Source organism: Olea europaea, chromosome 18 (genome assembly GCF_002742605.1).
Source record: "Olea europaea var. sylvestris chromosome 18, O_europaea_v1, whole genome shotgun sequence".
Classification (NCBI taxonomy): Eukaryota; Viridiplantae; Streptophyta; class Magnoliopsida; order Lamiales; family Oleaceae; genus Olea; species Olea europaea.
The window spans coordinates 12986813-13000533 of record NC_036254.1 but is presented as its reverse complement, the minus strand read 5'-3'; the positions used below and the strand labels follow the sequence as shown (position 1 = coordinate 13000533).

The 13721-nt window shown below is 35.4% G+C and overlaps 2 protein-coding genes across 6 annotated transcripts in view; one reads left to right on the top strand and one right to left on the bottom strand.

Annotated features, from left to right (window-relative positions):
* Nucleotides 1–5414: 5414 nt before the first annotated feature.
* On the top strand, nucleotides 5415–8736 carry LOC111366760 (O-fucosyltransferase 39-like). Its single transcript, XM_022987457.1, has 7 exons — nucleotides 5415–5534; nucleotides 5665–5753; nucleotides 5860–6063; nucleotides 6737–7004; nucleotides 7545–7772; nucleotides 7899–8096; nucleotides 8303–8736. Exons 1-7 carry the CDS (start codon nucleotides 5415–5417, stop codon nucleotides 8510–8512), a joined length of 1317 nt encoding a protein of 438 aa, XP_022843225.1. The 3' UTR covers nucleotides 8513–8736.
* Nucleotides 8737–9329: 593 nt separating this feature from the next.
* Nucleotides 9330–13721, bottom strand: part of LOC111367512 (mechanosensitive ion channel protein 2, chloroplastic-like) — a 9790-nt gene continuing 5398 nt past the window's right edge. For 4 of the 5 annotated variants that reach the window (XM_022988429.1, XM_022988432.1, XM_022988430.1 and 1 more), the window contains 6 exons: nucleotides 13405–13554; nucleotides 13148–13258; nucleotides 12676–12843; nucleotides 12455–12568; nucleotides 11897–11953; nucleotides 9330–10517 (listed from right to left, as the gene is read on the bottom strand). In XM_022988429.1, coding sequence (XP_022844197.1) covers nucleotides 9525–10517; nucleotides 11897–11953; nucleotides 12455–12568; nucleotides 12676–12843; nucleotides 13148–13258; nucleotides 13405–13554 — 1593 coding nt within the window. In that variant the 3' untranslated portion in view covers nucleotides 9330–9524. The remainder of the gene's footprint in view (nucleotides 10518–11896; nucleotides 11954–12454; nucleotides 12569–12675; nucleotides 12844–13147; nucleotides 13259–13404; nucleotides 13555–13721) is intronic. The other variant, XM_022988431.1, reaches the window with a different exon arrangement.

The following is a 13721-nucleotide window of genomic DNA, read 5'->3' as shown; positions in this document are numbered from 1 at the left end:
GGCTTCTGGGTCACTTTTATGGCTTCTCCTGTTTTAGTAGTGGTTTGAGTACTAGTGAACTCCGGTGGCATTGTTTTGTTCCCAGCAAGTAGCCTTCAAGATTATGGCATTTGATTATAGGCATAACTTTGTTTTGCCATAACATGAAATCATTTTTGTCAAGGTTTACTGATGTAGTTTGAGTAAGATTCATCTCAAAGGGTGATGACTGATATACAGCAACTTCTGTGGATTGTGCATGACTCAAATCGGTTGAAGAAGCTTGAGCACTGGAATCGATGTTAGCCATTTTGGCTCTGATACCAAGTAAAAAAATTGTAATGATTTCAATAAATTTTTTAGCTCAAATGATCTCTTTCTGCAACCTCTTCATATACACAATTACAGCAGATGAATATTGCATACAAAAAGGGATATTCCATTATCACCTATACAATGATGTCAAGTGTCCAACAAAATTATTCGTTCACTCGTAAAATCAGGGAAATACACTGCATTACACAGGGAATGTTGTTATAAAGGTTGAGCAACTAGCCACTATGGATGATTCCTCCCAGTTGGTTGATTGGTTCTAACAAACATGCTATTTGAAAATTCATTCTTATGAAAAAAATGGGGCTCAAACAAGGGCCCAATATTCTTATCATGTTCAATCTATCAAAGATATTTCTAAGCATAACTGTGTAATATTCCTGTTCCTAACTTATATGCGAAGCAGTTAATTAAAAGCACAAGAACATCAATTGGTTCATGCAGGAGTTATACATTATTCCCAATTATAACGTGCTACCTTCCACTTTCATTCTTCTGAACTTGAACAGTTCAATTAATGACCAATTAATTGATCGCATTAAAAACATTCAAAATCAAGTGCCAAAATTATATAATCAATATCTATATATAAGTTTCAAAGTTATCCTAAAATCTAAACAACTAGCCAAATATCATAATATTACAAGAACACCAATTGATTACACACAAATTAACTCGAAAATTAGGAATTGGAAAGAAAGTTAGAAAGACCATTGAGTCTTGATTTCCTTCAAAGTTTCTTGAATCTTCAATAATTTCAAGCAATATTGTAGAAATATGTATAGTTTCTTTAAAACTTTACAGGAAATAATGATTTGATATCCAGTTGGCTCTTTTAATTGCATATAATTTATGTATTTGAGCCTCTAACTTTCTCTCTAGCCCTCCCCATTTTATTTGTAGATGAATATCCATATTTAGAGGATAAGATTTAGGTTAAATTCGTGTCTAGATGGTTTACATAAAGTGTTTGATTGGAAAAGAGAAAAAACAAAACAAAACAAAATGAGAGAGAGAGAGAGAGAGAGAGAGAAATCTGTTCGGGACCATATTGTGCGATAGCAATAGTATAGGGACTGAGATTGCACAGCATAAAAACTTTTGGGGCTGCTTCTGCAAAAAGATAATTGCGATCACAACCCTTAATTATCTGTCTGTTACAATTTGATCACCAGATCTCATATGTTGTTCAATTTGCATACTTTCTTCTTTAAATCTTGGTCCTTCAGCTTTAATTCATTATAAATTGGTTCACAACATTTCTCAATCATTCATAATCGATCTGATGAAATCTCCAAGAGAGTGCAATTAAGTCTCTAAACTTTCCAAACATCAAATTTAGCTCCCGAAAATTGTGAATCAATTCTTATTGCTCTCGTAGGAAAAATAAAATTTTAGAATATCACATATTTTTCCAGCTGTGCAATTGCAAAGATGCCACGAGTAATTAATAAACAAAATAAAAAAATCTGGACACTATTCAAAATGCTTAGCTCAATGTCCATAGAGTCCAGACATAATATTGAACATACTAAAAGAAACAAGATATACGAGAACTAGTACTTGTTAAAATCACCATTTAAAATTTAAAGTCCTAATTAACCATCAACAAAAGAGTTTGACAAGTTTAGAACTCTCAGTTACTGTTGAGACTTGTGTTGAATTTCTTCCTGAATAAGACATAGAATGAAATACATTATTTACTTATACAAGTCTATAAGAACAACAAGACGCGAATTATATTAGTTCTATCAGAGTAAAGATGCAAGCTTCCTCTTTCAATTCAAGTTGAGGTAGTTGGCCATGTACGTGGTGGTGCTGGTGGGCTGACGGTTGTTCAGGTGGGTCCATTTTAAATTTTTAATAAAATTATAGATCAACTTAAATTAAGAGCCGAGATTTTTGTAGGTAGGAGGAATCATTCTCATTGTTCGTATAGACTATAAAGGTCTTAAAAAACACCTTAATGAAGTTAATAAGACTTGAGGAGAAATCAACCTAATTAGACTTTATTTGATGTAGTTAAAAGTAAGTTGGTCTTATTCCTCGATGCAAGATAAAATAAAATTTTAAAAAAAAAAAAAAAAACACACGAAAAGTAAAAATGCATAGGATTCCTTAGACAAGACAAGTGTGATGACAAAATATCAACTGCAGCTCAAATTTATCAGTACAACATTAGTTTTTCAGGTTTCTATTTTGGCATAGCTGATTACTCGGTTTTTAGGATTTTATCTGTGTACATGCCACGTGCCAAGCACAATTATGTTATTTAGTTCCTATTTGATTTAGATTAAAAAAAAAAATTTAGTATATTTCAATAAAAATTGATAAAATATGTGGTAGAAAAGTTGTGAATTTAATAAAATATATAATTAAAATTAATTGTTGATTTTGATATAAATTATAATATAATTTTCTAGTTGAATCAACAGAGAGGCTTAATAGTATCAGGCTAGCTTAATATCTTAGTACACGTTTTCCACAAAAAAATTGTCATATTTTCAGAGCAACCACATCAATATTTATCAAATAAAATACGAGTTGCTTGTCAAGTATACGTTTCTTTAATTACAAGAATTGAATTGTTACTTAGCAATAAATTACATTAACTATACTAATCAAATTGCAAATCACGAAATTGAATCCTCAGTTATACAATAAGAAAATTCGATTGATTTTAAAGAATTGGATGGCTAGTTATGGAGTATAAATCCCACACGAAATTTTTGAATAAATGCTTGACTGATATTGAACAAGAAATATATATGTGTCAACTAAGTATGGTAAATAAATTGCTCATAATTATTTAATAATCAGAATTATTCTTCGATAAGATGGTTTTAAAGAACACAATCGATTTAGCCCCTGTTTGGTTCTCATTCCTTTTTCATTAAAATAAAAAATGACCGTTATCCATTACATCAAACCACTAAATTTGAATTTTTGTCTTTTGTGTGGGATCAGTAGCGGAGACTTAATTATGTACCAAGTCAATTATTAGTCTTTAAATAATGCTTGACTTGTACTTCCCGACATATTTAAAGTTGCTATGGCTTTATAGTATCAACTAATACTTTAGATAGTAAAGTTCCAAAAATTAAAAATTAAGTAATATATTATTTTTGAGACATTCTCTAAAATTTCTTACCTTAAATTGTAGATACTTTGAACACTTCAAGAAAATACCATAGGAAAAAATAATTGTACATGAGAATTAATTTATTTTAAAAAATAAACTTATTAACATTATATTTATCTCAAAAAAGGGGAAAAAAATAGATCGTCTGCTATAAATTAGAGAGAAAATGAAAGAAAATAGAGAAAGTTGAAAACTAAAATCCGATATCTTAAATAAAAATTATTCGCTACATAGAAAATGGTCCCATTCAATTTACAACATCATCCTTATTATTTGCTACATTGATAATGACATTTAAGACTGTCGGTGGCTCGATGGTGAAACGCCGAGCAATAATGTGAGGCAATTACTAAAAATTACACAAAAAGAGCAGATTTTTCTATGAAGTAGCGACAATCTGAGACGACTCATTCTATTTGTGCCACGTAAACGTTGTCCTCATCTCTTCCATGAAATCTAGCCGTTGGCAATTGGGGGTCCCTGTGGAAAAGACGCAGCACCATTAATCTTATTTAACCAAAATGCCCATCAATGCAGTCAAGCTGTTTCTTGTACTATCTAAACATTTGTACATGCTCCTGTTATTATTCCTTGGCCTTATTATGCTTTCTGATTGGTATATATTAATGATAGATTATATTGTTGATTGTGATTTATGGGATAATCAATTCATGGGTAAATAGAATTCTTCAGCTCTTTTTTTTTTGGGGGAAAATACAGAGATATACGTGTGTGCGTGTATAAGTGCGTGTACGTATTGGAAGATAGATGGGCATGTGAGATGCTTTTGATGAGGCTGATAATGACAATGGCCTCTCTCTCCTCCATGAAAGTTACTTTAGTTGAGTGTTCCAAAGTTAAGACTTGAAAGCCAATTTGTTTAATAGCGTAGAATCAAGTTTAAGAAACATTATGAGATACCTCCATAGCAGTGATAGCCACAGAGGAGGAGCCATGGCTGGTGCTTTTGTGTTGCTTCTGCCCTTCCTGTTTCCTAGTCTTTTCACTCCTCTGAGCCATGCCTCACCCGCTATCATGTCGGTATGTTATTGAAATCATATTTTTCTTGTTTTTGCGTGTATTTTGATTGATCTATGTGTAGTATGCGAATTCTGTGTTTCTTGTACTGTTCTTCCCGATTTTTGAGTTGTTTTTACCTTTTTATATCTGGGTTTTTTTTTTAGTTTGAGGGAAATGCTTGAGAAAGAAGAACGTCAAAGAAAAATGATTTAAACTTTATCCTTTGGTGGTTATGTATAACATGAAGGAAAAAATATTTGAACTTTATCGTTTGCTAATTATGTATAACATGAAAGAAAAAGATTTAAACTTTATTTTTTGCTAGTTATGTATATTCTTAAATTTGGGAACACATTTCTGAAAAGATTCGATCTTGAGAGGGATTCGTCCCTTTTTTTTTTTAAATCATGTTTCTAAATCCTATTTTTTTCTGGGGGGTGGGGATTTGTTTTTAATCTTTAAGATTTTAGTGCATACCTGCAGAAGGGGAAAAGAGCTGAAGTATTACATTGTTGACACTTGGGTATTGATGCTGAATTTGGAAAGGTGGAAAATACCTTGGGATTTATTCCATGTTGGAATCAGAAACTGGATTAGAAAATTGCAAAAAAGAATTCAATTGAGCATCATTTAGGTAGATGTGGGACAATGGCTTAGATGGATATGGAGTGGATGAGTTCGATATGTTGATCTATATTGATCGGGAAGCATGTGGAGATGCACATGTTTTCCTGTATGAACCTTACTAGAAGATTTCTTTTTCAATCCGGATTTCAGAAACTAGAAAAGGGGTTTTGGGATGACAGTAATTGGTGATGCAACACGTAACACTATGATAATGTTTTACCTTCCGAAAAGAGAAATTAATATGAAACTTTCGGACGAAATGAGTTAGGTTTAGTTCTCTGGGGTGGGTGGGGAGTCTGCTTATCTTGGAATGATGGCGCAAGTTGTTAAAGAACAGGGACTAACTTATATCTTTGAAACAGCTTTGCCAGAAAAATCTCAAGGATATATTCAGGTTTTCCTTGACGGAGGACTAAATCAGCAGAGAATGGGGGTAGGCTTTTTATAGTTTCATTTGTCATTTATAATTGTAGATGATAAAAACGTATCTTTACTGCTTCATTAGTTGCTAATTGTGAACTAATTGTCTGTTGAAGTCACTGATGTGTACTCTTTTTACAAAGATTTGTGATGCAGTGGCTGTTGCTAAAATTTTGAATGCGACTCTAGTTATCCCTCTTCTTGAAATAAATCCTGTGTGGCAAGATTCAAGGTCCTACTCATTAAATCCATGCATTCACGATACTTTTCTAATATTATAATATTTCATTTTTAAAGCAGTAATCATATTAATAGCACTAGTACTTTTTCTCCTGCAGCACCTTTACGGATATTTTTGATGTGGATCACTTCATTAATGCATTGAAAGATGATATATCCATTGTGAAAGAGTTGCCTGATGACTTCTACTGGAGCACAAGGGAATATTATGCTACAGCCACCAGAGCTAATAGAGTCAAAACAGCACCCACTCATGCTTCAGCAAACTGGTATATAGAGAATGTCATGCCTATGCTGCAGATGTGAGTATATAGTTGATATTTTTTCCTTCTTGTCGTAACATTCAACCATTTAACAATATGATCATTCCAGTGAACTGCATGGCATTATTGTATATATACAGTTTAAAATGGGTAATATGTCTACCAGTTCGCTTTGCTTAATGATAACTTGCCCGTCCATCTAAGGGTAATATACCAAGCACGATTTGTTACCTCAAGTTCTATTTGAGAACCCTTGGCTATATGACTAGGGCCTGCTGAGATGAGAATATGTAAATTTCAATTTGATCAGGATTATGTTTTTGCCAAACTCCATGGCACATACAATAAACCAAAATTTTATAAACAAACAAAACCTTTTAAGTGCAAATATATTTCACTTGCCTTCATTCTCGAGAGAGCAACTATTACTGTGGAACTTGAGACATGTTTTGGATTCATCAGATTATTGACATTTTCAAAGGTATGAATCGTATGATGATTGAGAAATTGATTTAAGTTGATTTATGGAAGGGTTGCAACATATGACCCAAGAATCTGCAGTCAAGGGTTTGGTCGTTGTGCTTCTTTCGTTGATTTTTCGCATGACGATGTTAAGACCAATGATTGTCATTTTAACCTTACGCCAATGTCCCTGTGGTTCTTTAGCTTTTATTTCATCCGTGGATTATGATTGTGATTTGTGGTTGATCAGTTATGGGATTGCTGCAATTGCACCATTTTCTCACCGACTAGCATTTGACAACATGCCCAAGGATATCCAACGCCTTCGATGCAAAGTCAACTTTCAAGCTTTGGTGTTTGTTCCTCACATTAGAGCTCTTGGTGATGCTCTTATCAGTCGCCTCAAATATCTGCCTAGTGAAAGTGAGTCCAGTGCTAATTACCTTAAAGATGTTACTGATTCTAGAAGCAAGCAAGGAAATGGAAAGTTTGTTGTCCTCCATCTTCGATTTGACAAGGTATGTCTACTTGTTCAAGACAAAACCTAGTTAAAATTTTATTTTGGATCTAACAAATCCATATATGGAATGAACTTTTGCTGTTCTAATCTTCTTGATGTGCTTCTTATATTTGTACCTTCCTAAATATTGGTTCGTCCATGCCCTACCCTTACTGATTCTAGAAGCAAGCAAGGAAATGGAAAGTTTGTTGTCCTCCATCTTCGATTTGACAAGGTATGTCTACTTGTTCAAGACAAAACCTAGTTAAAATTTTATTTTGGATCTAACAAATCCATATATGGAATGAACTTTTGCTGTTCTAATCTTCTTGATGTGCTTCTTATATTTGTACCTTCCTAAATATTGGTTCGTCCATGCCCTACCCTTAAATTAATTATTCAGGCTTTCTCATAGTTTTGATTATTATGCAATGCAAATGGGATTAGATTGTTGCAAACAGACTTGTGCTATGTCATCTTCCTAAAAAGATTTGTGTTGCCTAACCTGTCTGATGCGGGAAGTATCTTATGCTGTTTCTTGAATTTGTTGCTTTTTCAGGACATGGCTGCTCATTCAGCCTGTGACTTTGGTGGAGGAAAGGCTGAAAAACTGGCTCTAGCCAAGTATCGGCAAGTTATTTGGCAAGGAAGAGTCTTGAACTCTCAATTTACCGATGAGGAGTTGAGGAGTCAGGGACGGTGCCCATTGACTCCTGAAGAAATTGGATTGCTGCTAGCTGCTTTGGGATTTGACAACAGTACTCGCTTGTATCTTGCCTCTCATAAGGTTTATTAAAAAAAGGGTTTGGTTTAGATTTCAGGCTTTTAGCACAAAACTTATTCCGACACTTGGCAGTCAAAATTTTGGTTTCGTATTCAAAAGTTCCTGGGTTGTTAATGCCATTGTTTGCAGGTTTATGGTGGGGAAGCCAGGATCTCAACCTTAAGAAGTTTGTTTCCATTAATGGAAGAAAAGAAGAGTCTTGCCTCTTCTGAAGAAAGAACCCACATTAAAGGAAAGGCTTCCTTACTAGCAGCACTAGATTACTATGTTGGCATGCATAGTGATATATTCATTTCTGCTTCTCCAGGAAATATGCACAATGCTGTGGTAAGTACCGAACCTATTTATTTACGTTGGTTGCTGATATGAATTGTATGTAACATTATTCTGTCTTGGCCATTATTTATTTCGAATTAATAATGTTTCAATTATAGCACTTCTGGATTTCATAACTATTACATGGTGAAAACTGGGAAATGACGTTTCATAGTTGCTTATCTCCACAAATGTGTAACTTTGCTTGGAATTAACAGGTGGGCCATCGAACTTATCTAAATCTCAAGACTATAAGGCCTAACATGGCGTTATTGGGACAGCTTTTCTTAAATAAAAGCTTGACCTGGCCAGAGTTCCAAGAAGCTGTTTTTGAAGGGCACAAACACAGACAAGGGCAGCTCAGACTACGCAAGCCAAAGCAGTCTATATATACGTATCCTGTTCCTGATTGTATGTGCGATGCTTAAAATTACTTTGTTAGCACTTTTGAGTGTACATGTAGATGCAACTATTGTTTGTGGCCACTAATAGTCGAATTATGATCCCTATTTGCATAGTCAGAGCCATACTAGTTTTACCGTGCAGGGGAATTCTTGGAGGGTGCGAGATCTTTGTAAAATATGGGATCATATTTATCTATCCTTGTTTGATATACAAAATTCACTAATATATTACTAAATTTAATAATTCACTATTGTTTGCTTAGTGCAACTTGTCTAAATTGTATGACAGAATGTGCTTCAATTTTCATGTTCATTCAAGCAATATCGTGGCATGTTTCATAGGCGGACATGTCAAAGTCGAAAATCTTAGTCGTTCTTTACACCCAGTATGTCCTTGAGGGAAACTTCGACAGAGTGGAAGAACATATATTTAGTTTTAAGATTGCATTCTAAGCTTTTTCAGATCTCCACCGTATCGATAATTATAGTTGAGCCCATACGTAAAGGCCGTTCTTGTAAAGTTAGAATAATGTTGTATGTACACGAGGGGTTTCACAAAACTCCTCCAGAATGCACATAGCCCTCCCTTCGCCCTGCTGTGTGTTCTGAAGGGGTTATGTGAAACCCCTCCTATGCACACAGCATCATTCGTATAGTCAACACCTCTTGCTAGTTATTACTAGGTGAAGTGACACTACATCTATCAAGTTCATTATAAGATTTATCTCAAATCATTGTGGAAAATAAATTTCAATTGGTGGAAGAAAATCAGTGGACCAAAAACATGGTCTAAATAAATTTCATGCCAAGTAGAAGAAATCAGCCGACTAAAAACATGGTCTCGTCAACTCGGAAGTAATCTGACTAAACAAATACAATTATGTACAATGCTTTTCATCAATGTATGATCAATTTGACCAAAGTGATCCTACAATACATCCTGAAAAAGATATTAAGATGTCGATAATTGGATTTGTACAGAGGATTTTATCCAAGAGCACGCTCTAAACTGGATAGTTCAAGAGGCTAAATACCATTAGATTCGCTGATCTAACTGGTCGCCAATTGTTGACCCCCGGATATTTGAACGCTTGATGTCATTTTTATCCTTCTCAGCCACTGGAGGACCATTACCTCTACGTAATGCAGCCAATTCTTTTACATCCTCAGGATTTAGTGAAGGTACAATCTCCTCTTCAATGGGCAGGGTTCTCTTTGAGCCCTCCAACGCAACACCTAGAACTATGTTCTCTTCCAAAGCAGGTTTTATTAAATGAGGCTGCACGATTGGCGTTTGTCTCATGTCTTCTTGTTTCAGTGCAGTACCAGAAACAGTATCTGGCCTATCACCTCTAGACTCTGGCAAGGAGTCTGAGGCATTGTCAACTGCACTGCCCAAAAGAGAACTTCCCTGGCCTACCTTGTTAAGATTCTTGCTATTAGAGGTGTTCTGAGCTGAACCAGGTGAACTTTTGGAGTTAAAACTTGTTGCTTCCACAAATTTAGAATCAGACCTAGAGACAGATTTTGATGCTGATTTTGCTGTTGCGTTATTGTTGACCTTGGGATCAGACAGGGGGCTCGCTGCAACCTTTTGGTCCTTCATTTCAGCTTTTGGCACTTGTCCAACCTCGGCACCAGCTTTCCTATCCAATGTCAGGATCTCTTTGGCCTTAGGGTCGGCAGGCACTGTTTCTTTAGATTTAGAATTAGTCCTTGAACTTGTTTCACCTTTAGCATGCACCATGTTATCAGGTGTTGACTGCGCCGCAGCCTTGCTGTCTTCCTCACCATTCACACGCACTTGACGAGCTTGAGTTTTTGTCTCCTCTTCCCCATTAATTTTGTAGGAGGGCTCAATCAATAGAAATGGACGGTTTGATGCTGCTCCATGGTTAAAATCAGAATCCGCATATGGTATATTGTCCAATTCTGCATCACTATATATTTTCTGAACAGTACGAATGGGAGTGGCTAATCTAGCACGGTGATGCCGAATGACTGAGAGAAGGTCCAGAAGTATAGCTTCCTGTTTTCCTCAACCAAAGAAACATAACAAAATAAGGTCGAAACTAAATATAAAGAAATTAAATGAATACATTTAGAAACGAGGAAATCGAAGTATGATACTGATAGGATTCTATTTGGAAAATATAGAATAGAATATGAATAAGCTAAACTTTGATTGAAGCTGAAAAAAAGATTACAGGAAAAGAAGGACAACAGATTGCCTGAAGGCTGTGACTCTCAAACTAACTCCTCTCTCTCTCTCTCTCCCCGAAAATTTCCTCCTCCCCTGTTCCCTCTGCTTCTATTTATAAACTTCTTGTAACTAACTACTCAATTCAGTTACTTCCCAAACTGCCCCTTATTCTTGCTTCTGGATCCTTCTAGAATAGGCGAATCGAATGGGAGGTCTATCAGATACTTCATCTAAATTCAGATAAACTGCAGGTATAACAAAATTAAAATCTTAAAAGCAGTTGAATATTACTTCAAAACCAGGTAACCCAGTTTCCAATCCTAAGTGGCATTTCATTGAGCAAAGTGTGAATTGGAAAAAAGGTGCTAACTCGAACAAGATCTGCAACTTACTTCTGCTGAATTCGTGTTTTCCCCCCTCTCACAGCTCTGATACATATTCTAGGAGAGAGCAGCAATTTTAAACACGAAGAACAGGAAACCTCTTCCCAGTGCTGTGAAGTGTAAATTGTTTCCCCTCGTAAACTTTCTACATGAACTAGCAATGAGCTGGTTGGAGAAGCTGTCAGGGTATATGTAATCTACTTTGAGTATAACGCATTACCTAGCTTCAACTTAAATTTAGCCTCTGATTTAAGACTTCACCGAATCCATTGGTTAGAACTTTATTTCTTTGTTTGTTGTTCCTCTAGTGAAGAGTTTGTACTTTGTAGGTCTAGACTTTTGCCTGCTCCATATCTATTGTTATCATTATTATTTATTGTTATCATTATTATTTATTACTTTATTTGCTTTCAGGAAAAAATTGATAAGTTTTCTTTCTCAACTTCTTTCTAACCAAAGTGAAATGACAAATTGATATATCAACAGTCACTTTTTCCATACACTGGTGATGCTCCAATGGATAGAGTTCTTCATCAATCCACTTTCTCCCACACCCAGACCCATATTCTGGAATCCGAACTTTAAACTGATGAGTTGACATTAAAGCACCTTCGAAACAATTAATTCAGAATGACCTAAGTTCAAAACACATACATCACCAAGACGAGTCCGTTTCAGCTACTGAACTATGAGATTAAACTATCTGGTATCAACTTTTGAGTGACATGAGTGGAGTTGCAGTTGCAGAGTGTATCAATTTATTAATCATGCAGACCACGTCTTAATACAAGGGAAAGTGCCTGCAGGAAATTGTTCCCTCACCTTAACACACAGGTATTCTTCAAAATGTGAGGTCTTCACGAAGCAGGACACCAAGATCTGTATCATTTGGGAGGCGCTGAGAATGTAGTATTTGAGGTGAAAATTGTAGAATCATATTCAGGAAACAAAAAACACTATGATTATGTAAAATTATTTTCCACGTTTTAATAACAAACAAAATGCAGAAAGTTCACAGGGACAGAGTTTCATAAATTAATTTAACTTTAACATGATTGTGGGTTTAAATAGCCATGTAGAGTTTTGGGAAACAAGAAAGAAGCATGAAGACTGAATACAGTAACCACCAATATATTTTTTTGCGGTTAAGAACACGATTGTTTCTTTCTTTCCCTTCTTTTATGGTTTTTTTGGGGGTAGGGTGCTAATAAGGATTCTTAGTTTACTATAAAAATTTTCCAAGGAGGAACATATTTTTGATAGTGATATTGTTCAGAAAAAAGTGTTTAAATTTGATGATGTAATAAAACCCTACACCCAAAGAATCACAATTTCTCATAATATGTAACCATACGATCATATTCAAGCATTGAAACTGACCAAGAGGGCCTGATTTTCAGGATCAATATTATCCAAAAATACTCTTCTGTGCAACTTCTGTTGTTCAACTTGAGGATTCTTTGCCAGAACCTTCCGCATATCAGCAACAATGTTCTGCAAGAGGCAAGAAAAATTTTGCGATGGGACAGTACAAGTTAACTGTATGAATTTCTTTTGAAATTTGACAATTGTAACCAAGAACAATCCAGAATGATCCTCACATTAATTTTGTTGACATCCAAGTGACTGATGGCCAGGTGGGTTTTAATACGCCAGTGAGTTTTTTGAGTGAGATTTCTCACAACATTCATGGTAAACTTGTGGTTTGGAATGTGAACAGCTTCACGATCGTCACCTCTTACAATTGTTGGTGACCACCACCCCACATGCTTCCATATGTAAATGCAAAATTATTGATAATCCAAAACATATTAATAGAAAGTAGACCAATTACAGAAACTCTGAGATAAAGCATGTGACAAACTTGCAATTTTTGAGAATTGACCAATAATGGAGATTGTTTCGTACTCATTTGATCACAAGGTGCAATTACAAACATTGGTGTATATCAGATATAAATGATCACAATCAGACATACTGTGCTTTATTTAGATAAAGCTTATCTTCCTTGAATTCCAACCTCAACTGGAGGTGATATCTAACATTGGATAATTAAGTGAGTTCAATACTAACCTCAACTGTCCCAGAAACTTCATAGCCTTCAATCTTCGTCTGAATCCATTCATTCACAACAAATGGCCGGGTTGCATGAATCATTGCACTTGAAAGGAAATTGGTGAATATCTAAAGATAACAATAAAACAATTTTTAAATTGGCATTCACAAAGGACTTTATAATGCCAATTTCAGAAAATAAGAAATAGAGAGGACTGGAAAGTGGAAAGGTAGAATGATAAATATTCAAATATAGAGAGCAATTTGATTTACACCTCACGCCCAGCAAGCGTCAGCAAGACTGTCCCAAGCCCTCCTGCAGTGAGCCATTTTTGGGTTGAGAAACCTAACAACTCCATGAACAATGATGCAGCTGCAACCCATACTGCAGTGTATATAGTTCTGCCTGCAAACTGGAAGCCCATCTGCAGAGTAGAAAGATAACTTTCGTAAAGTGAAAATAATACTGGCATAATCTTCCAATCCAGGAAGCATATCAGTCTTTTACTCGCGCAAATATTTTTTCCCTTTCCCTTTCTCTCACTCTATGCCCCCCCCCCCCCCCCCCCCCCCCCCCCCCCCCCCCCCCCCC

What these genes read in the sequence shown, in the direction of transcription:
- LOC111366760 (XM_022987457.1), top strand. Translation starts at nt 5,415, where the DNA reads ATGGCGCAAGTTGTTAAAGAACAGGGACTAACTTATATCTTTGAAACA. An exon ending in TAAATCAGCAGAGAATGGGG is followed by an intron (nt 5,535 to 5,664) that starts GTAGGCTTTTTA and finishes CTTTTTACAAAG; the next exon opens with ATTTGTGATGCAGTGGCTGT. An exon ending in CCTGTGTGGCAAGATTCAAG is followed by an intron (nt 5,754 to 5,859) that starts GTCCTACTCATT and finishes TTTCTCCTGCAG; the next exon opens with CACCTTTACGGATATTTTTG.